At 34.8% G+C, this 24,765-nt stretch overlaps 1 protein-coding gene across 1 annotated transcript in view; it reads right to left on the bottom strand.

Moving 5' to 3' along the window:
* Nucleotides 1-24,765, bottom strand: part of LOC142414276 (sodium channel protein type 2 subunit alpha-like) — an 82,686-nt gene that overhangs the window by 23,870 nt on the left and 34,051 nt on the right. The window contains exons 4-17 of the mRNA XM_075511288.1: nucleotides 24,399-24,488; nucleotides 23,384-23,512; nucleotides 22,850-22,941; nucleotides 21,534-21,770; nucleotides 17,837-17,900; nucleotides 16,367-16,508; nucleotides 15,307-15,513; nucleotides 14,138-14,428; nucleotides 13,105-13,485; nucleotides 11,349-11,481; nucleotides 10,262-10,500; nucleotides 8,265-8,438; nucleotides 6,711-7,067; nucleotides 4,235-4,687 (exon numbers count right to left, since the gene is read on the bottom strand). Of these exons, the coding sequence (XP_075367403.1) occupies nucleotides 4,235-4,687; nucleotides 6,711-7,067; nucleotides 8,265-8,438; nucleotides 10,262-10,500; nucleotides 11,349-11,481; nucleotides 13,105-13,485; nucleotides 14,138-14,428; nucleotides 15,307-15,513; nucleotides 16,367-16,508; nucleotides 17,837-17,900; nucleotides 21,534-21,770; nucleotides 22,850-22,941; nucleotides 23,384-23,512; nucleotides 24,399-24,488 (2,989 nt within the window). The remainder of the gene's footprint in view (nucleotides 1-4,234; nucleotides 4,688-6,710; nucleotides 7,068-8,264; nucleotides 8,439-10,261; nucleotides 10,501-11,348; nucleotides 11,482-13,104; nucleotides 13,486-14,137; nucleotides 14,429-15,306; nucleotides 15,514-16,366; nucleotides 16,509-17,836; nucleotides 17,901-21,533; nucleotides 21,771-22,849; nucleotides 22,942-23,383; nucleotides 23,513-24,398; nucleotides 24,489-24,765) is intronic.

The following is a 24,765-nucleotide window of genomic DNA, read 5'->3' as shown; positions in this document are numbered from 1 at the left end:
CCTGTCCAGATACATGACAGCAGAAGCTGGAAGCAGGAGCAATGTCACGTAAACAATATCCATCAAATCAGAATCATCCCCCCATACTTAGCCCCAGTAGGATGGGATACTACCCCATTCTACTCTCCCCTACTTAAGTGCCTTTTCTAAAATGGTTTGGAAAAATCCTCAGAAAGTTATTTCTCCATTCCGTCTTTCTGAATAGCTTTCAGGCCCCCTGAGCACAAAAGTGAGACCTGAAATATTTCCAATATATAAGACAGTGCAAAAGAATACATGAAAGATAATGCAGGATTCACAACAAAACAACGTGAACAAAATTTGTACTTGGAAAAGGAATACCTCAATGACCCCTAAATGGCAAGGAGCAGAACTGCCCAACTATTCAGAAGAGATCATCAGGAATAAGAAACGTAACTTGGTAAAATTAAGGTTTGTTTTACAGTTCTGGAGTTCCTGAGTTTAGAGGTTTGGGAGTGTACTACTTCCTATTTTGTCTTTTTAACAATTGTCTTAATTTTAGCCTTATCCTGGATTTTCCTAATTTTTATATTTCTTTCTTGGTTGAACTTCCTTATTTATACCATTTTAAAACACCCAGATTTATTTAGACACCTACATAGAATCCTACATAGAATTTTGGCTTGAAACTGTGTTTTATGTCTTTCTAAAAATAAAGCAACTGGATTAAGTTCACAAAGAAACAATTATCATGATGAAGAGAAAAACTGATATAAATGATTTCCTAACTTTCAATCTTACAGACATACACAAACTTCATGAGTAGAATATAATTAAATTATTACATCCATATTCAGAAGGACTATGCATATGTATAAAAAAAGATATTGATTGTTCCCAGGAGTGTATCTTTCATCCTACATTTTAACTTCTCTTATATGAGAAAACTGGAATGTAAATTATAAAAACATTGTGAACAAACATGAAACAATTTATATCAGAAGATATAAACATTTTAGCATACAAGTAGTTGTATATATGTAATATTACAAAGGCATTGGTCAACTGAACATGATCAGAAAATGTTCATAATTACATGACAGCTTAAAAACATGGTTCAACAGATGAACAGAAAAAGTCAAGTGAAGATTACCTTTCCATTTTCATAAAATCATAGGCTGTTAACCTCTTTTAAACTTGAACAGTCTTGATGCTTAATTGTTCAGTTAACAATAATAAAAACCTACAAAGCATGCAGGTTATGCCACGGAAGTAGTACAGAAAATACCAAAGACGTAACAAGGAGAGAGGAACATGTTGGAGTTGCCCTCAATCATGCTGTGACGTGAGTCATGGGACTCAGTTTACAGAGCGGCTGTGCATGTTTCCACTACATTGCAATGGATGGGGAAAAATATATTGTAGCTGAGTAGCATGCAGGCCAATCAATCTCAAAAGTGATCATATATGTATGATTTGTTTAGGTAACCTGTGTAAACGTGCTGACACGTTGCTCTGCCTGGTTAAAAAGCACCAGATCTGCATTCTTGACTGATCCAGCTTGATTTTACTCCTGTGAGAAGTAAGAATGGTACGCAATGAAGTTAAAACACGGTACCCTTTAGGTTGTTTGAGTTCTGGAAACAGCAGAAGTATGGATTCCTACTTATTTAAAAACATGTTTTCTAGATATGTCACACATTTGCAAAACATAGCATTTATAGCTGTTGATTAGAGCTTTAAGCATATCCAAAGACATACTGAAAGAGGTAAAATTAGCAGAATTTCTGAAGGTCGTAGATGTATATTGGACTTGGGCCTGAACTTAAAAAAAAACCACAAACAAACAAAAAAAACCCCAAACCCCCTCCACCCCCACCCCCTACCCCCCAGAAAAAAACTCCAAACCAAAAAGACAGATAGATACACCCACACTATATTACAGCTTTAAGCATCCTCTTAAATGGTAGTAATTAGACCTTTAAAATAAGAGAAATATATTTTTCCTTGCATTTCATTTTCAAGGTTATTCCTGGTCTTCACCAGATGCTAAATATGTATATAGGATACACTTTCAGAAAGAAACTGCAGGCAAAACAAAAAATCAATCATACCAGGTCAAACACGAAAACTTCTGGGTAAGCAATTTTTCCCAGCATCATTAGCTTTATTAACTGCATGACTTAAAAAAAAAAGTTTCAAATAGTTTAAGGTGCATTATGGATGGTAACAGATATATAGCAATGTAAAAATGAAAACCCATGCCTAGCAATAAACCTGTAATTTCCTCAAGTACCTCACATCTATCTTTCGCTAGTCTTCTGGTATAAATCTAACCTCACTTCTCACCAATGACTTCTCAAAGGCTCATCACATGATGTAGCTATCTAACAACTCCAATATAAACTGTTCCCATTTAAAGGGAAAGTCTGAAAGAAAGAGCTGAAAAAAGTCTACAAAATGAAAGACAATTTCCTTACTGACTGTGAACTAGTATACAAGAAATGTTTTTTTGTTGTTAATTTACGTATCTCCTATGGTTGTCTTTCAACTATCCCAATCCTTAGCCACTTTTCCAAATTTGAGTGGGTTAAAATTAATACTAGATAATAGTATCTTATAAACAGCTAATGCTGATGTTTAATCTTGAATATCAGAGGTGAGAAGGCATAGATTTTGTTACGCAATTCTTAAATGTAAAATAGTGAAGAACCAGGTGTCTTCAATTGCTGGATAACATCCAGGTAAGGGTTAGATTTAACACAGTTATCAGAGCAAGAGTAAATTACCTGGATTCATCAGATATTCCTTCCACAAAACCAAGTTTTTATTAGAACACACTAAGAAGGCCTGTATCCTTTATTCAGATTAATAATACGTAAAAGATGTAGCAGCTGTTCAGCAGACATTATAGCTTCCTTACAAAGAGCAGTTAATACTTTAAAACAAGTTATGAATATTGTTTGCTTTGCTTTTAAAAGGCCTCTTAGTAATCTAACGTCTTCTCAACTGAGAGGTCAACATAATATATGGAGTAACAGAACCTCCAAAAAGTAGACGGAACAAATCAAGTGTCAGGAAACAAGCTGCTGAAATAACAAATGAGTGTAATACTATTGAACACTGCACTCTACAATAAAAGACACACCTAAAGTGTCATCTTATTATACCTTTCAAATTTAAGTTTAATTTAACTACACTTTGCTAGAACAAACTTATTTTCTAAAATTTGGGAAGAACATGGGCAAATTCATTGCCAGTTCAAAACAAAATAACCAAAAACCTAAAAAGCCCACAACCAATCAAATAAAAAAAACCCCAAATCCCAGAAGAAAACAAAACAATCCAGATAAAGCAATCCAGGCTGGAGTACGGCTGTCTGCACAAGCAGTGATACTCCATTAATGTCCTTGTGTCTTCAGGTGCCCGGGGAGTTGATACCAGACACAGTCTGCACTGGAGCTACAGCACAGAAATCTGAATTTTCAGAGTGTCTCTCAGGATCCTGCTGAAATCCATGATTTTGCTTCCTCCCTCAGTCTGCAGCTGCTGACAAATGACTACTTTCCTAAAGCTGACCCAGTTTAAGGTCAGGCAGTTGTCTTTGAAGTGACTGGTTCAAAACTCCCCAAAACAAGCACAAAATTAATATTTTTTCATTCAGTAATTCTATTTTTTCTCATAATTTTTACTTGACATATTCACCTTATAATACTGACATTGTTCCCTTGCTTTCCCCCATCATTTTAACTTCAGAACTCAAAAACTGTTGTTATTCTTCTCATTAGCCTGAGTTAGCACCTCTGTTAGATTATCCAGTACAAATAATGCTGATTTCGCTAGAATTCAGTGAGTTTTAAAAATCAGATGCAAAGGGTATTAATAATCTTTATTAATATCTCCTCTAATCTTTTTAAATAGCAGTTTACTTTCATCCTTACTTCATGGAAATATTATGATTGTATAAAAAACCCCATGTCTTTTGTCTCTGTTTATTCTGTACTATATACTAGTTTGTCTATCCAACTAAAAATTTGGAAAAACGTGTTTTTCAAAACCCTTTTATAAATGGGTTCGTATATGTTTATACAGTTCTGCCTGGATTTCCTACTCTCTTTAGCTCCACTATCCCACTTCAGTTTATTCATTCTCAGTACAGTACAACAATCTCAAATCACAATCACTTCCTATTTCTAAGCAGGAAGAGCCATACCATGAAAGAATACAATGGGTATAATTAATTCATACAAAATATAAAATATTTAAATCTTACCTCCTTGCTTTCCTCCAAATCTGAGTCACTGCTAAACTCTTCTGTATTTAGATGTTCAAAATCAGATTCTCCAACAGCTATTGGTACTGTCACAGTAAGGCTTGGGTTGTTTATGAATGATGTATAATCACTGCCACCTATAACAGTGGCCATTCCATTATCATTTTTGTGATAATTTGTATCTATCCTTATTTCAGCTATGGTACAGTTGGAAATGCAATGGTCTCTCTCATCAGTCAACTGATCTGTTGCTGTTCTTTGATTTATAACAGCTTTTTTCCCCCAACAAGACTTTTGGACACATTCACCTGCTTTTTTCTTCACATAATCTATTCCCTTTTGAATTCTTGCAACAGCAATCTGTAAGTTGTTCATTTCATTATCGTCCTCTGCAGGAGAAAGGCTGTCTGAACTAAATGAACTCAGCAGCAAGGCCAGAAAGAGGTTCAATACCTTAAAAAAAAAAAAAAAAAAAAAAAGACAATATAGCTGAATTTTCTCTACTTAATTTATAATTCATTCACATGTTTCTTCTACCTTCTGCCACCCATTATGAACTTAGGCTTCATGTTTTCCTTTGCTGTATACAATTCTGGAAATTACACAGTAAATAAAATGTAAATGCAATTTAGGCACAGGACCTGCCCTATACCACACTGCAGGTTTTTTTGTGGTTTTGAATTGCTGTATGACTATGAAGACACTTGTGAATTCTTTTTCTGCTCATGTTTGTAGAAGGTCAGATGTCATGTTTGTAGAAGGTCAGAATGAATGATTCTTTGGTACTGACCGAACAGATCCAAAATGTTTACTTCTCTGGCATAGGGAAGCACTCTGCAACAGAAGATATAGCTGATCTGTGCAGAAAACAGCTTTCTTAAATGCTGGTCCAAACTCACACAAATATTTTGCTGTATGCGACTGAAAGAATGTGAAGCACACCCTGCCTCCCATCTCCCAAGTCATCCTCTCCCCATGGCAAGACAAAACATAGAATAGATATCACTTATACAAGCCCAGAGTTTACCAGGACCTCAAATGGTACTAGGAGAGCCAAAGCAGCAGAGTACCAGCTCTTAAAGCCTTCAGATCAGCTCTTCTATGCAGCTTTGAAGACAACAGGGTAAAGCTATGTGTTGGGAACACAGAAAGACAACTGGATATACATATCCCTGAACATACACCAAGGATTGTCTACTCATGTAAGAAATTCTACTAGAGCTATGGTATAAAATGAGAATACAGCAAATACTGTGGAAAAATTCAGAGATGGATACTTCATTCCACAAAGTTCTATCTTCTGGTGTAGAAAACTATTTAAGGAGGATATTTTGTTTGGTCAACCAATTTCACAGTTATAAGACATTAAGTTCATTATAAGACATACAAGTTCATTATAAGACAATAGATTTGTAGAAAACCCTGGAGCAAGTGGCTCTGTTACTAGTAGTAATAGTAACTAGTAGACTAGTTTAAAGATAATTAGCTCATTCATGTTGTTAGGTATTTTATTCCTAAAGAATGCCTCCAGGATGGCTACTTTAAAATCTCTTTTGCTACTGACAGTTGCCTAAAGAAAAGATGTAGAATAATAGAGGAAGACTCAGTAGGCAATGAGAAAAGCAGAGCAAAAGGCAAAGAAATGAAGGCCTCAAATACTGGTGAGTTAATAAATATAAAACATATTTTAAAAGACAAATTTATACACAGTAATGTACAAACTGGTACAGATCCGATGCTCTCCTCTGAAAGAGAAAAAGAAGATATAATACAGACTGCTTTAAAAGTGTCTATAAAAGGACTTAAGAAATAGGAAGCAAAAAGGTGAAGAGGTGAAAGAAAACATGAAGTATTTGAATCTGTTTTTCCTGCAGAACTGCTGCCTTCCAATTCAAGTTTCCTTACTCTGTTTGTGTAAAACGTTGGCTGTGCAGCAAGCAGGGCTCAAAATGACTTAAATTTCAGAGTCTAAGAATGTTAAAGCAGTCTTTTAGACAGGAGAGAGCAGAAAAAGTTAAAAAAAACCCAAACAAACAAACAAACAAACTTGGCTATGTGTGATAGGAATTGATGCCTCAATCAGTTAAGGAGAAAGGCCCTGCTAGGACTTCTTTTGCAAACAGGAAACTCCCATCCTGGGAACATAACACTTGGGGTGCCTTTGCTCGTCTCTCTCTCTCTAGGTAACCAGGAGTAGTCCACAGAAACCTGAACACATGATGCTTCTCTCTCTCACCCATATCCTCTGAATTGCACTCCAGACCCCTGAGGGGGCCCATCCTCCAAGATGAGAATTCTATATAGGATCAGAAGCCTAACAAACAGAAAACTCTATTTCAGAACCCATACTCGTAACAAATTCAAAATCATAAAAAACATATTTAAATAACACATTTAATAATGCTTTAAAACTTCATTACTGGTTCTGTTACCATTCTTTCTCTAAATGAATTCTCAAATTATTTTGTCTACATACCACTAGGTTTCCAATCACCATGACCATCATGAAGACAGTGAGGCACATGGGTTGGCCTGCAACTTCCATGCAGTCCCACATCGTTTCTATCCATTCGCCACACAGCACTCGGAATACAATCAGGAAGGAGTGGAAAAAATCATGCATGTGCCAGCGTGGAAGTACACAGTTCTTAGAGATCTTGCAGACACATTCCTTGTAGCTTTTCCCAAACAGCTGCATCCCAACCACAGCAAAAATGAACACAATGATGGCCAGCACCAGGGTCAAATTCCCCAGAGCCCCCACTGAGTTGCCAATAATTTTTATCAGCATATTTAGAGTTGGCCAAGATTTTGCCAATTTGAAAACTCGCAACTGAAAAACAAAAATACAGAGACATTATCTGCAGTAGTTACAAAAACGCTACAGAAATAAACTAAACGCTATAGAAATAAACTAGAAATAAACTAGATTATGAACTAGTGACTCTCAGCAATAACAAAAAGAAGAAACTTCAACATGATTCCAACAACCTAACTTACACAGAAACAGGAGTTTCCTAAAAGCCACACTTTTAAAGCTTAATGAATTTTAGACTTTGCTCTTTTTTTTGTGTAGCATATCTGTATTCTTTTCTACATGAAAGAAAGAGCACACTGGTTGAATTTGTTCACATAGTGAATTCTGAACATGGCACACATCTCAACTATTATGTGCAGAAACAAATTAAAAAAAAACAATAAAGCTCAACAGGATTCTACTGAAGGAAAATAAAGGATTCTGAAATCCTCGATGAATGGGGTCTTCTAAAAGAATACTGCCTGCAACAAATTTAAAACGGATCAGACAGACCCACAGTCTGGAAATAAAAGCTAAACACAAGCCATAAGTCAAACATTTCAACTTATAAGGGGGAAAAAGTATAATTCATACTATTTCTTACCCATAACCCACCCAAAATAAAAAAGGTATTAAATATTTTTTGTTTTCAGGTAAAAGCAAAATGGAAATGCACAATGGAAAGAGACCACAGGGAAAGAATGTCTCATAGTTCATTCCTCATTTTTAAAATAAAAATATTTTTCTAATAAAATAAAGCATTCCACTTTGCCAAGGGGAAGAAGAAAAATTGATCTTTTTTAAATTGAAAAAAAAATTTAATTTTATAATTCTTACATTTTAAAAGAACACTTCTAGTCTTTTTGCTATTTCTACATATGGAAATAGACAGAAGACTACAAATGTTTTATTTATTTGTATCTCTCAATATGCACTAAATAAATTATACACTTCACTGTGCTTTACCCATCTGTGTTAAAACAATTACAATAAAACTACAGCTCTTTCTCTTGAAAAAATACTTAGTTGCTTCTGAACCATAAAATATCACACACTATTCAGTGATAACATAAATAATTTTGCAAAACATTCTTGCAGAGATATCCTGTGACACTTAGCAAAAAATATACATAATATTACTAAAAAGTGTCTTATTTACATGTGTACAGTTAAAATACAAATATACTCAATTATTAATTAATGCAGATATATTATTATCACTAATTTATTTACCAATCTGAATGATCGCAGAACGGATAATCCATCCAAATTTGACAGAAAAAGCTCCACCACACTAAGGGTAACTATAAAACTATCAAAAATATTCCAGCCAACTTGGAAATAATAAAAAGGATGCATGGCGATTATCTTGAGAACCATTTCTGCTGCAAAAATTCCAGTAAAAACCTGAAGGAAGAATGTTTATTGTTACTTTATAGATGAGTATAAATAAGTTGAACCAGCAGATAAAGAACAACTTAAGTAAGAAGTAACAACCCTCTTACAGCAGGACATCAGTAAGGAAAATTATCACAAGCTGAACATCACAGAAAAGGTAAGTGGCAACATCAAAATGAGCTGTAGCATAACTCTGTTAACTTTAGTTAAACCTGAGATACATTTAGTGACTAGTGAAGAATAAACAATAACAGGCCTCCTGTTTGCTCCTCATATCTGCCATCCACCTAATTAAAGGAACTTTCCTCAGCAAGATAGTAACAGTTGCTCTTGCCACAATAGAAGCTGCTTTAACAAAGGTGTGTGGTAAAATATGAATTGGTCATAAATTGGAGAGTTATGTGCTATTAAATGAAGTCTTCATGAGAACTCACAGATACAGTAAGCACATCGTCTCTTTCTAGCTGCCAAAAAAAAAAGGCCAATTGTGCCAAGGTTAATGTTTGAAGTAAAACTCATGTCTGCCTCTGAATGCCTCTGATGCCTTCTGAAGCAGAAGGCAAACAATGCCTCTGAAAAGGGAGTAAATTTATTGTATTTACTGTAGATGGATGACCACCAGTATCTACAGAACTACAGGAATTATTCTTTTACTAGAAAGATGAACAAACTTTAAAAAAATCAGGAGCATTTGACAGTCTTTAAAAGACAGTGCTACACAGTTCAAAAAGCAAATCAACTGCTGAAACTACACCTGTATTATAGTGGCATTTTAGCTGACTGGGAGTAAAATTCTTATCAGCAAATTCTTATCAGCACGAAGGAACTTATACTCACACAGCTCAAAATTAGATTAATATTAAGTTACTTCATTACATAGGAAAATAAAAAACGGTTGTGTTTCCTGGGTAAAACACGCAGGGAGGATCACAAGACAACCCTCTGCAACAGCTATTGATCCTCACCTATCCGCCTTCCCTGTCTTTCTCCTCAAATACATCCTGAATCTATTTTAAACAGCAACATGGCATGATTATCTTCCACAGACAGTGATCTCTGACTCCAGGTTAAGGTGAAAATATTGAACTATGTCTGTATTGGCTAAAAATATCAGCATACAATTTAAATGTTGACACATTAACAACTCTGGACTTAAACCTGAATACATTCCCAATATGTACTACCAAATTCTTTTATCATTTTGCTACATCATAATCACCAGAATTACCACTTACAATAAGCATGGGTTAAGAAGTATAGCGGATATAATTGCAGTAATACAGATAATGTTAAAACAAACCAACCAACCACCCCAAACCCGACCTACAGATTGTGTCCACTAGGGAACAAACCCCAACTTTTATCAATAGACACTCTTGGAATAAGTCACACACTCTTTGCCTTCCAAATTGTTATCGACCAATCAAAGCAACATTATTCATGAAAATACAAAAATAACACCAAAAATAACAGTGCAAAACAAGAATCCAAAATAACATCCAGCTCTTCTTGTGTTATCAATGATACTTACAGCAGAAAGGATCTAATTTGGCTCCTACTTTTTTTGTAATACCAAATAAAACCAAGTCAGATTTCTTTTGGTTTCATGTCATTCAAACTCTGGTTGTTGAAAACTCTATTTGCAGAAATTTTAATATAGAAATGAAACTTTTAAATACAACATATCTCAAATGGTATTTTTAGACTATTTTTAGTACAATTAAACATTTAACATTTATTTATGGGATGATAATAAAACTAATAAAAGTAATTCTATTTCAAAGAGAAACTAGGTTCCAACTATATCAAATTATATAGTTTGATGGACTTACCTGATTTCCTATTTTAAGTACATTACTGAAATCATCAGTCATTGGATGATGTTCCATGGCCATAAACACTGTGTTTAAAATTATGCAAACAGTGATAGCCAGATCAACAAGTGGATCCATTACAATAAATTCAACTATATTCTTTACTTTTAACCAGGGCTCCCAACAATTCCAAATTAAGAAAGTGCGGGCAAACTTATACCAGCAAGGTGGACATTTTTGCCTGGATTCTTCAAGTTCTGGGGAAAAAAAAGAAATGTATGGTGAACAAGTACTGGAGAAAGTGAAGATAAATTTGTGTTTATCTGCTTTTTCAGTTTTTAATCTTTATCCCTGGAACCATTAAGGACGTTTGGAGGAACCTCCTCAGATTTCCAGGAACTTAACTTATTGTTGCTGACTGAAAAGGTTTTAGAAGAAAAACCTCAAGTTTTTGAGCTAATAATTTTGAGTTTTGAGCTAATAATTGAAAAAGTTGTCTATTTTTAATATCATATGACCTTGTTTAAAAAAAAAAAAAAATATATATATATATTTATGCTTACATTTAGGGATAGTTTTCTCAGTAAAACTTCCAACTTCACAGTCCTCTCAAATGTATAATTATTTATTTTCAGGAAAAGTAAGATTAATTTCACCATGAATAAGTTTTTGAAAACTATTCAAGCTTTTTCAAGAATCTCACTAGTAATAATTTCACTGTTCCAAAGAATCCTACTACAAATTTCCTTCTCCTTATTAACTGAGGCCTGGCCTTTAATTTTCTGTAACATTTTTACAGTATAGTTAGTGGAAAATTTATCACAAGGCATTTCTTCCAATAACTCTATTGCTAAACATGAATAACTAGTATAAAACATATACACGTTATCTATTTTAATTAGAATGTGTTTCTTAGTTTAGCCTGCTTATGAGATTCCTTCATTTCTTTTTTCACTATGTACATGCACTTTTGTTTTATTACTCACTTTATGTATTTGCAATGGCTACTTATTTTTTGTCTGCTGTATTTGCACTGTGATATAATACCTTCAAGCAAGTCTAAGACTATGTCAAGAAAGTTCATGCATCTGCAGTTAAAACACACCTTCCATTGTACTTGTGATAATACCAGCTATACTCATAGCTCTTTGCCTTAAATTGGGATCCTCCAACAACTCCACTGGTATTTGATATGAACTTGTACGCCTCTTTTTTATTTCTATTTCTGTAGTAGTGGTCTATAAAAAAAAAAAAAGAAAAAAAGAGGGGCATAAATTAAATTCAACTTTAGAAATATTGCAAAACAGGTATCAGAAAGACTCTTCAGTTTCAATGAATACATAATATACAAAGCTTTGTATTTAAGTGCTGTTATATCACATTTTTTTTCCCATTATACATATAACATAAGCCTAGTATTTTTTTAAATGGCTATTTGCATGTTATGCTTCTGAATACTGTTAATACTTATAAATTACTAAAAAAAGATTTTTATATTTAGGTCTCAGATTACCATTGCATTATAGTTCACTACTAATAACGCCACATTAGACACAAAGAAACTCTGGAGGAGGCCATAGCCAAGGAAACAAACCAAGACTGTTGCAGCAATGGAATCGGAAAAATTCCCAGTTCCCAGTTCCATACTTTCTCTACCAATATTTCACTTCTAAACTAGTTCAATCACAAGATACTTATAAGAAGTGATTTATGCTAGGACGTTTTCTGCAATAACAATTATTCTCTAAAAGTAATTTTTATAGATCAGTCTTGATCTCTATACCCATTCAAAACTAATTTAAAGGATACCTTTTACACTGAATAGCTATCACCTCTGATTTATTTTATGAATTTCAACTGAAGAAAGAAAAGAAGTCTGACTTAATTGACAAAAAAAAAGAATAATTTTTAAAAAATATTTTATTAAAGAAATTGAAAGCTTTGTTATAGTTTTATCATTGAACAGACCTCAGTTATAAAGAAGTTTTGAATGTATGAACATGGGTAGATTTTTTTTCCATAAATTAAATAAATGCATGAAAATGAAAGTATAATAAACTGCAAGAAGATTATAACTGTAAGGAATGTAGCTGATAACTATAAGAAATCTGGCTGATGTACTTTCAGATGCTGTGACCTGTGTAAAAATTTTTGTTTCAATAAAAGAAAGTTTCTAGGGAAAAACACGCAACAGATCCCTCTGCTCTATTCCTAAAGCAGACCAAGGGAAACGGGAAACCTGACCAGAGGGACAGATGGATGAATTTGCATGTACTTTTTTTTTTTTTTAATTGTACCCTGATCCTAGGCAGTGAGAAACTCAGATCATCTCTGAGACCCAGGAGAAAAAAAGCTTTCAGAGCTTCTAAAATATCAACATAATCTTAAAGGCTATGCTACATTTGCACAATACCAAATATATGGACAGGGGAAAAAGTAGAACCAGCAAATTACTGATAGAGAATTAGGAAATACATTTAAAAGGAGGCTAAAACCATAAAGAAAGAAAAAAATAAAAATAACATAATAATACGCAGAATGTTTAGAAGGATGAGCACCCTATTTTGGGTTCTAAAACAGATTTAGCAATGGAACATTACTAATTTGATTCACTACGCAGGTGCATGCATAACCTTGCTCTGCAAGTATATAAAAATGTGCTACTTTTGTTCTCATTCATTTCCATGCTTCAGCCTCTCACTTTTGAGTGATTCACCATAAACCCATTTCATTCCAGTAAGATATGCAAAAGCATTCACAACTTCCCAACCATTTTCAAAGCCATTTCAAAATCCATTAAAACATTGCCTGCTGCAATAAAGAAAGGTCATGAAACCTGAAGTAATTTAAAACTTTCTTACATTATCATCAGTTGTCGGTTTATCTACTATCACCTCTGGCAGAAGCTGTCCAGTAGGCGACAATAGACCTGGTGGTCCATCCACTAAGGAAACCACCCCATTGCAATCCACAGTGCTGTGCATCTTCCCATTCACTGGAAACAGTGTCAGCCTTCTTGATGATCTACTAGCCTGACTAATGTTACTACTGCGCCGTTCGCCATGTCTGTGCGGCAAAAAGAGAGAACCTCTTCTGCTCCCATTATCCTCAAACGTGCTGTGCTCATCATCAGCAAAGTCATTTTCAGATCCTATCTCTCTTCTGTATTCTCTAAAACTGAAAAGACTTGTTCTGCTACTACGTCTGGGAGAAAACAGGGAGCCACGAACACTCAGTAAAGACTGCAAAGGAAACATAAACAAAATGACTGGCTGAAGATTTTAAATATACAAAATGCATGTCTATGTATTAAAAAAATAATAATTTCTATTCCCCAGGAATCCGTCAGTGTTATTTTTAATACAGTGACTTAGGTAGATTTCAGACACGTGCACTAGAGATGAGAGTCATGTGAATGGGTAAATTTACAGTATACCTAAAACAATTATTGGAGATAGTAGTTTCCATAAGGCCATAAGTAGTTTCCATCTCTGTATTAAAGAGAAAAATCAAGACTTCTGTAAATTCTAATCAACTACGTAGATCATGCATTATGTTAAAAGATATCAATACCCTTAGTCTTCCACATTGATACATTACACTTAAATTTTCCTTTCATGAATTAAAAAGGGATTTCTATTTCAAATTAACTAGGAAAATGCAATGCTGCTGTGCATGTTAAGACCCACCAGATGCTAAACAATAAAATGGGAGAGATCAAAACACTTGTTTAGGTACACTCTAGAAAATAATTCCAACAGTAAGTCAATATTTGCAATAATGCAACTTTTTTTTTCCCTTGGTTGTATTACTTTGCAAAGTTGCAGTGAAGTTTGTTGGATATTACAGTTATCTCACAAACCCCAAAAATGACAACTGCACCATTCACAGTACCTGGTGGGGTGATGTGAACGGCTTCCCATAAGCAAGTCTGTTCCCATCGAAAGAAAAACGGAAACCTTTCCTTCTGATACTGCCATCTGATTCAGATTTTGGAAGCTTTTCATCCTTTGTGTCATCCTCTTCTCCAGAGAGCTCCCTCTGCCGCCTTTTCTTCCTTCTATTTCTCCTTTCTTTGGCACTTTTTGAGCTAAGCTTAGATGCTTCTGAAGAACTATCTGAGGGTCCACCAATCCCACTTTCACCGCTGTACTCAGTCATCTCTGCTGCAGCTGCTGCTATTGCCTGCCACAACAATTATTTAACGTGATGCTTTACAAATCACACCATTTTTTAAAGAAAGCTATAGTCCTTGTTCCTAAGATTTCTATCAAATTACTTCTAGATGTGACAAAAGCCTAGATGGATTTGTGCAAAACTTCAAATTGAATTCTCTAATACGAGTTAAAATAAAAGGGCAGTTATGAAAGCTGCCGTTCAAACGGAGCTGTACTTTGCATCTATATCATGGAGTCTGCCTGCATTGTGTACAGCATTGTGCCACAAAGTTCATCAGAAAATACTTGAAAATTACTAAATTTAATATTAATTAGAGTGAATGCAACTGCAAACAAAAGAGCTAAACAGAGTCATACTTCAGTTTGTATTAATTTAGTAAACTAATTTTAACTGTAAGTAACAGCTTCCTTAAGCTGCTCTTAGGAAAAAACTCTGGGGTACTACTTCCAGTCTTTGATTCACTGGTGATAACACAAGTAGCAAAAATTAGTCAGAAATTTATGGATAAAAATATTTTAAACTCTAATCAAGGTTTGACAAGTATTTCACAAGTAGGAATATTTCACAAGTTATTTCTAAGCTGAGAATTTGGAAAATCATCATGACAGGTTACTAGATACTACCCCTAGATAAGAAGTATTTATTTAAAAACTATTATTCTGATTTGTGGAGTACTTTTTGTTCTCAATTCAGAAATTCATTAACGGTTTAGTCATTATACATTTAAAAAGCAATAAAAAGCCATAGAGAAAGCAGTCTAAAGTACTTGTGAGGTATGTAAAAGAATGACTTTTTTTTAATATGTTAATTTAATTATTGGTTTTGTTTTGAATTAATAGTATGCAAAGCAATATATTAAAGCTCAAACTCTTGTTAGAAAATACCTGAGCTGCTTCTTGCTGCTTCCTCAGCTGTTCAAGCATCTTCTGCAAGTCTGCCTCCCTCTGTTCAGCTTCAACCAAAGTTGCTTGATTTTGTTCTTCGTAGGCCATGGCAACCACAGCCAAAATCAAGTTAATCAAATAGAAGGAACCCAGAAAAATGACCAGAACAAAAAATATCATGTATGTTTTGCCAACAGCTCGTAGAGTCTATAGGAGAAGAAGACAAATGATCCATTTGATGAAGACATGCATCAGTTCTGCAGTTCGTAAGCATTTACTGAATTTGAAAAGTGCAAAACTATTATTGAGTTGTTCTTCCTTCTGTAATAAGATCATACAAGCTTTCTGAATTACAAAGGCAATCAAAATAAAGGGAGCATTCATATATGTGAAAAACATGTTTAAGGATCATGCTGCTTTGAGAAAAACCTCTTTTAATGCCTAATAATCTTGAAAAGGATGTAGGATCAGAGTAATTAATGTAAATCACACATCACAGGTCGGATGCTTAGTGTGCTTACCATGTGCTAGCATGCCTTCCCCTTGAAATAACCAAAAGAATTAAAGACGGCACAATTGATTAAATAATTAAAAGATAATATTTATTATAATTAACAGATTTTCACACACCATATAATGAAAAGCTATGGTAAGAAAAGTAATTTATATCAAGACATGCATTCTTAGTTATCAAAAACAGGATTCAAAGTACAGAAATTAAGATACAGATTTTGCTGTCACAGAGTGTTTTTACAATTTAAACTCGATATTAAAGTTTTTGAAAATAAGATCTTATCATGAGGCACAAAACGAAACATACACTGTAAAAATTAAATAAAGGATCAAAAAACCCTCATGTGCCTCTTCAGAAATCATGTGAGATTCTGCAGCAAGTGCCCATGTCTGTCTAATTCTACAACTGAATTTGCTTCCTTTCATAAATACTGTTCATTTTCAATTGCTAACAATAGCAATGGTATGTAATATAAATATGAATGGCTTTTCCATGTTTGATTTGGGGCCACTAAGACACTAACCACAATTTTTACCATACACTCACCAGCTGATAAAGATTTTCCCAGTAGTCCTGTGTCATCAGTCGAAAGAGTGACAAGAAAGCCCAGCTGAATGTGTCAAAGCTAGTATATCCATAGTTGGGGTTTCTACCAGCTTTCACACAGATAAACTCTTCTGGACATTTACTAGGAGGAAAAAAATGAAAAAGAAAAAAAAAGTAAAGCAATGCATATAAAAAAATCACATAACACTAAAATTGTTTTTAAATTATTGTACCTTGAGCTTCTAAGGAAGGTTCATTAGATCTAATCTGTGAAGGGGGCTGCTATTCGTGGCTTACAACATTTTAAAAATTAGTGAGGAAATGAAAAGAGTGTTCTTTAAAAGAAGCCAGAAAAGAGCAAACAAGTAAATGAAAATCTTTCTTCCCCCCTTCTTTCACCATTATACACAAAATAGAACTTACTCCCAACAGTTTGGTATTAGATACCTCTGTAGTATATTAGATACCTCTTAGATACCTCTGTAGATACCTCTTCAATGGAAACAACATATCTACTTAACACAGATTCCATAAGGTGAATACTTCCATGCAAAAAAAAAGAGAAAGTCAGTACACATAGTGTATGCTGAATTTTGTCTGTCAGCAGGGTTGGCATACCAGATTTCTTGGTTTCTTCACGTTTTTTAATTACTCAAGTCAAATTAACAAATTCTACCAATTCTTCAACAGCAAATAACCATCATAGTGATACTTTTATCTCCTGAAACCGTACACATCAGTTTTGATAGTAGGTGATCTAATCTTGGTATCAACTGAGGGCACACTGTTTCAGTTATGACTCCATTCTTGAAAGGTAGAAGAGGTTCTTGCCTCCAAAACCTCCATATAAATACACTATAAAGATTTCTTTTCATATATGTGTGTGTATATTAGATGCTTATTTACACACACACACATAAAATTATCTGATAGTTACTTACATATACACACGAAATGTTAAAAAAAAAAAAAAAGAAGATTTAAAAGACATAACCAACCAAAACCAAGGAATGGACTGATATATCATTAGAATACAGAATTATGTGATTTTGTTACAAAGAATTGTCACAAAGAGAGAGCAAGACAGTGCCATGCATGCAGTCCACAGACAGAAGAATCCTGAAGATGTCTTCCCAAATGTTGGTCACAAGTCCCAGTGCCCCATGCTTATTTTAGAGATGAGAAATGGCATGAAACCCATGATAAAGCAGTATGTTCTTAAGTCATTGATAATGCAGTATCTACCTGCTGAAACGGAATTTTCTAGTTACGTAAGAGTTTTCAAAAGAAATTTACAGCTAAGTATTTTCTCATTTAACATTTTTACTCATTCAAATGTTTACTTACTATGAACCATGACCACATATTATTGACTGTGAAGTTAGGTAGCTAAATTAGCTTTTTAAGTTTAGAGTGATATTTTTTACATTTTGTTTAGACAGGTAGTATGTAATTTTCAGTGTACCTTACCCTGCATCTGAGCTATTGCCACAAAGCAGATAATCCTTTTGTCCTTCTACGTGATAGAAATGACCTAAAGAAAAAATAGGAAGCAACATGATTATAAATGGAAGGAGGGGGGTTTGGGTTTTTTTTTTTTTTCAGGATGAACCTATGTTCAAGTTATCATGGTTTGAATGTTCATAATCTCCCATTCATGTTTTCCAAATAATGGGTTCAAATACTGGCACATCCATACTGGTAAGTAAAGTTGCAAAATTAAAGAATAAAATAAAAACACAGTGTAAAAATAAAATCCTAGAACTATGATTAGAACAACACAAATTGCATATTCTCTTCTTGAGTCATAGCAAACACTGAATATGCTTCCAATATCTGTTGTTCAATAAATGACAGAAAGAAAGCACAAAGCTTAAAACTCCTTCTCTTATTCAGTAGGTAGATTGTTATCAGACAATTAAAGCCTATCTTATTTAAAATGGAACTCTTTACAATGGCTGGCTAACAGTTTTGAAGTCAGAGCAACATTAACTAGCATATCCTGTGACTGACAATATGAAGGTAGCATTCAAAAGGAAGATGGATGTTCCAGTGACAATGTTATAACAGTTGCTGTACTATAAACAACTTTACAGGATTTTTCTTTTAATTATAAGGTGGTAGCCTTCAGAAATAAAGGAATATATTTTGTTATCAATGATTACCAACTGTGCTGTCCTTAAAAAAAAGGAAAAAAGAAAAAAGAATACAGATAGAAAGATGATAACAAATTGGGGAAGAAGGTGATATGAGTGAGGGCAGACCCCATTCAGAGGGTCCTAGGCAGGCTGGAGGAATGGGCTGACAGGCAACACAGAAAATTTGGCAAAGACAGAGGCTGAGTTGTGTACCTGGGAAGGAAGAGCCCCTTGCAATAAAACAGGCTGGGAGCTGACTGGCTGGGGAGCAGCTCTGCAGAAAAGACACTGGGGGCCTTGGCAGACAGGCAGTAAGGTGCAGGTGAGCCAGCAGTGTGCCCTGGCAGCCAAGAAGGGCAACAGCCTCCTGGGCTGCATGAACAGAGTGAGCTGCACAGCTAGCAGAGCGAGGGGAGTGACTGTCCCCCTCAGCTCAGCACTCATCACACTGTACCTAGAATACTGTGTCCAGGTTTGCCCCCCCAAAGCAAGAAAGACATTGATAAAGTGGAGCAAGTTCAGCAGGGGGTCACCAAGGTCATGAGGGGGCTGGAACATTCACCGTGTGAGGAGAAGCTGAGGGACCTGGCCTTGTTCGGCCTGGGGAAGGGAAGGCTGTGGAGGGAGTTGGTAGAAAGCATCCAGCAACTACAAGAAGGTTATCAAGGGGCAGAGCCAGGTTCTTCTCTCTGGTGGGTGGCAGGAGAATGACAGACAATGGGCATAATTTGAAAGAAGAGAGCTTCCGACTGGTTATAAGGAGAAACTTTGCACCATGAGGATAGCCAGGCACTGAGATCTGGAAAAGAGACAAAGATCTGGAAAAAACTCTTATCCCAACTAAACTAATCTTCTGCCATCCTCAATTAATATCCTCAATGTACCTTTCAAGCTGACAAAAGGCTTTGGTTTTCACAGGGTAAAACACTATTGTAGTATTTAAATAGTCAGAAACAGCCCACGGGATGAAGAATATATGAAGACCAGAGGATTCTAAATCAAACACTTAAATCAAATCTAGTGATGCCAAAATCCTACCATTCAAGAACAGTACTTATACAATGTTAGAAAAATTATAATCCTATTACTTCCATAGTATCTTCAGAGCTGGCCAAAACTCTAAATGTTCATATATTGATCTAAATTCCAGGTGCCAATACTTTGACATGTGGATCCAAGATCTGTGCATATCTTTTCAAAAAGTGAATCTGGCCTTGTTCCTTAATAAATGAAAACACACAGATGTTAAGAAAAGCCACTAGAGGGTATCACGCTCAGTCACAGCTGACCGGCATATGATACGCTGGAAAGAAGTATTAGGAGGACCCACAACTGAGCCCAGTGAAATTATAATGCAACTGACACAAACAAATGATTAAGAACAGGTTATATGAGAAAGGAAGAATACAAACACAACTACATGGAACTGCCTTGCCTGCATCAGCACTCTGTAGAGACTCCCAGCAAAGTCAATGGTTGTAGCATAGGAAGCAACTGACATTGTGGAAGATTTTAGTTCTGTCTTTTAGTTTTAGATTGCTACTTAGTGGGAAATGGAAGCAGAGAATCTATATACTGTATTTGAAGAGAGAATTCACAAGTGTTTTACAGTATATAAGCTATCAGCCAAAATTGCCCACAAAGCTGATAAACAGCACTATCACCACTCCATTTTTGCATCCCTACTTAGGCAAATAAACTAGCTAAAATGATACATTGCACAGAAAATGTAAATACAGTCACAGAATTTCCAGAACTTCAACAATTCAGAAGTATAGAAAGAAAATCTGAAAATACAGAAAACAGCAGAGAGCTTTAATATCCATTTTTAAGTAAGTAAGGAAATATGGCTCATCAAAACTCAGCCTATAACAACTGTATTTTCTTTTACTTTTGGGTCAGTGAGGAGGAAAGATAGCATCCACTGTTCTACCGATTTCTTTTTATTTAAATACACTACTTTTACAATTAATTACTAAGCAATACCCTGTAAATCCACTTCCAGCACAAACATAAACATAAAAATGAATCAAATTTTTGGCAATTAAAAGTTGTTATAAGACAGCTCATGGTTGATTGTGTATTACAACTTTACTGGTGCTATCACTTAAAATGACAAATAAAAAAAATAAATATCTGTGTGTTTCTGAACCAGCCTGAACGTTATCACTTCAGTCTGCAGAGATTAAGACTATTGAAAAATAGCTGGATAAAGATGTCTTTGTCAACCCCCTTAGTAACAACAATAGGTCCTACAGACAAATACCATTTACTTCCCCAACATCTCTACTTGCCTAGTGAGTTCTTTATTTCACAGAGAGCAATAGGTTTCTTACCCCTACCTAATAATAAAAGTACATCTTAACTAGGAAATCTCTGATGTTTATCTAGTGCTTCTCTGTCTTATTTTTAACCTAAAGATACAAGGAGAGGGTAAGAGAATTGTTTTTGTTCAGCCTTGAGAAGGCTAAGGTGTGTGGGGGGGGGACCTTCATGCTACCTACAAGTATCACATGAAAGACTGTAATGAAGATGGAGCCTGACTCTTCTCAGAGGTGCACACTGGAAGGATAAGAGGCAACTAGCAAAAGTCTGAGCATGGGAAACTCTGAATTGATATTTAAAAAGTTACCGTGAGACTGGCCAAACACTGGAACAGGCTGCCCAGAGAGGCTGTGGTATCTCAGTCCTTGGAGATATTAAAAACTTGACTGGACATGGCACTGAGCAGTCTGCTCTAACTTGACCTGCAGCTGAGCAGCAGTTGGTCTGGACTGTGGAGATCCTGTCCAACCTACATGATTCTGTGATCCTAAAACCACCCTAACCCTATAAATACGTTTCTAAGTGCAGTTAATGGAAAGAAGAATCATGTCAGTGTGAGTTTGGGAGGCAATTCATAAAAATCCCTACTCTTTGTCATCCTATTTAATTGATTTTTATCTTTAGCCTATAGTATGAAACAGTAATCTTTTGTGTGTGTGTGTTTATACACAAAAATTTTAGCAAGTTACAACAGTATTTCTTACTTTCATTCTCAATGTATGCCGTCCAATCAAACACTGTACCATTAAAGTACGGAGCTACGTATTTTTCAAAAGATGTTGAATTTTCTGATGGCCATAACAAGCATTTATTCTTCAAATTGCCCATGAACAGCTGCAGTCCTATCAGTGCAAATACACTCAGGCAAAACACAGTCAAAATCATTACATCCGAGAGCTTCTTCACAGACTGAATTAAGGCTCCAACAATAGTTTTCAAGCCTGCAAACAGAGGAGGATTTTTATTATAATATTAAATATTTACCTAAGCTAAAATGCAATGTGAACTACTCCAACACACTATTAAATATCATGCACAGCTTCACAAAAATACTCTTAAAATTTTTTCCAAAGGAAAAAGGTACCAATAAGTCTCACCGTGCCTGACAAATTAATTTGAAAATATGAATGGGAATGAATGGTACACATTCCAAAGCACCTGCTCTTCAAATGAAGAAGTAACTTTTTATTCATGATCTCTATACATGTAGTTTACATGGAAAGAAAATTGTTCATTTTATTTTCTTCTTGATACCTCTTGCTCCAAACCTTTTGCCAGTGTTCCATTCCAATACATAATATATTGGTTGTATAACAGCAAACAAAACCAGAACACAATTGCATTGTAGTAGAAATTTTAATGATTGCATTCTATTGCATCCTGTTCAACTGGAGATGGGGTTTGGTGAAGATAGGCATCTTAAGGTAATAAACACATCATGCAATTCCCATGCTACTCTTTATTATCTTATTCCTTTGTCTTTGTCAGGGATTCAACTTTTACAACAGACTTTGTTGTGACAGAAATTTTCAATCTCAAATGTCTTCGATAAATAGTAACATTCACATTAGTAAGAGAAAAATGAAAAGAATTAATTTTGATCCTTAATGTGGGACAGAAAATTTGACATCATGAAATGGAAATATACACAGGCTATGTAATTCCATTACTCATGCAAGAACGTATTAAACTCTGAGGCTGAGTGTTCTAGAGAATCAGAAAAGGGAATCAAATTGAAATTAAGACTAAAACCTGGATGCTTCTGTTAAAAATATGAGTTCAGCTTCTGTGGAGTTTCAGTCAGCCTCAGTGTTTAACCTAGCTCTCACCTGGAATGACCGATATTGTTTTCAAAGCTTGGAGAACTCTGAATGTTCTCAACACTGAGACATTGCTCAGGTCCACAAACTCTGTCACATATCTGTAATAGGGGAGTTCACACACAAACACAATGACAGCACACACAAAATTAAACAGAGGTGATGGAGAGGGCTTACCATTTTACACAGTTACTTCTTACCTGGGATTACAGAAATAGTTTTCAAAGCTCTCAATACTCTGAAAGTTCGAAGAGCTGAAACACTGCCTAGGTTTACAAATTCTGTTACATACCTGTAGGATTAAATCACAGTTATTCAGAATTAAGGTAGAGTGTATACTACTTACCTGGACCTGTAATCCAGACTATTTTTTTTGGAAGGGACAACTTTAAATGAAAGACTTGCATTCATATTTTCCTGTTTCAATTAAGTTTTCCCTAAGAAACACACCCTTAAGTATTTCTATTGAATGCAAATTAAAAATGAAATGGATTTCCCTGATTTTATTGTTTAAATACCATTTAAAATTGATTGTTCAGTGGTAACTTCTCTTTTGTACTGTGGGATAGTCCACTAATTCTGCTGTGTGCTACATTAGTGTAAAATATTAAAATGGAAGAAGTTGAAACACAATTCAACTACAATTCATTTTAAATGAGCTAAGATAACCCAAACAATTACAGGTTCAAAAAAGTTCTAACTGATATTGTACTTAAAAAGAATTGTATACTTACGCAAAGGAAATGACAACAAAATCAAGCCAGTTCCAGGGGTCACGAAGGCAAGTAAAATCATTTATACAGAAGCCTCTTGCAAGGATTTTTACCAGAAATTCAAAAGTATAAATTCCAGTGAAAGTGTACCTATAAGAAAACATCCAAGCAAAAGTTAAAGATTGTCGTTCAGTGATACAACATCACAGGCATAAAGGAAAATCACCCCAAACCAGTGGTTAGTACACGCACTGTAATAGCAGCTACAAACTCACATAAACTATGACTGTTTTCCCACCATTCTTCTGTAAGATAATTGGATGTATTTATTTATTTATTTGAAACATATTTTTGCAGTTTCTGGCATATAAGATTTTGAAATTTCAGCACAAATAATAATAATCATGACTAACATGAAGAAAATACTTTTGCTCAAATGAACATTTCAGCATGGTTGCCATGTCAGAAATAAAATCCATGGGTAAGTGAACCTAGTGTTTATTAAAGTTATTTGATGGCTGACCAGGTAGACTTGAGAATGTCAAACAACAATCCTCAGCAGAGGTATTTTCTTTAAAGAGAGTGTGTGTCCCATTTTTAGATTTTGTTACACAAAAGGAAAGTGCTTCATAGGGTCTACAGAAAGCATCTTCCACACTGAAAAGCAGTAATTTTAGGTTGAATGGCTATTTTCTTCCTTTTTTTTCGTTTTTTTTTTCTTTTTTAATAAAAATGCTAAAGGAACAGTTCAAGAGGGAGAATGCATAAAAACGTTACTTGTACAAACATTCTGAACAAGAGTATTAATCAGAGTTTTGTTCAGAGAAAAAGGTTAACAATATCACAGCTTCTTTCCTTCCTAGAGCTTGCAGGCCTATGCTGCTTTGAGTCACTGCTAGGTTCAAATTCCAGGCTAGAAAAAGGAGAATACTGGTATTACACACAAGGGTAAGTAAAACTACATGGTCTAGCTCTTAATTTAGCTTTTCATTTTTAAACCACTTGAAAAATTATTAGCTAATTTAAGTATACTTACTCTACATTCTTTGTCCAGTCTGGAAGGTTACTCCATGTCATAAATACACAGTTTGTCAAAATAGTGAGCATAATGAGCATGCTGAAGAATGTTGACTGTAGTTAAGGAACATATTCTTTTTTAATGTTGAATTTGCATCACACAAAACATGAGGAATTGACCAGGCTATAGAATACTGACAACATATATGATACAAATCAGTTTACTATCACTAGCAATGTCATAAATAATGAAAAGATGTTTCACAATAATGATGGCTTTACCAGTAACTCTGTAATCTAGGTATACATGCTGTGCATCTCTTCCTCTTGAATTTAATCAGAGGGTCAAAGCGACAAATCTTAGCTCTGATTCCTTTTGACAGAAA

Source organism: Mycteria americana, chromosome 9, assembly GCF_035582795.1.
Source record: "Mycteria americana isolate JAX WOST 10 ecotype Jacksonville Zoo and Gardens chromosome 9, USCA_MyAme_1.0, whole genome shotgun sequence".
Taxonomy (NCBI): domain Eukaryota; kingdom Metazoa; phylum Chordata; class Aves; order Ciconiiformes; family Ciconiidae; genus Mycteria; species Mycteria americana.
Note: the sequence above shows the minus strand (reverse complement) of the source record. Positions and strands in the feature narration are given on the sequence as shown.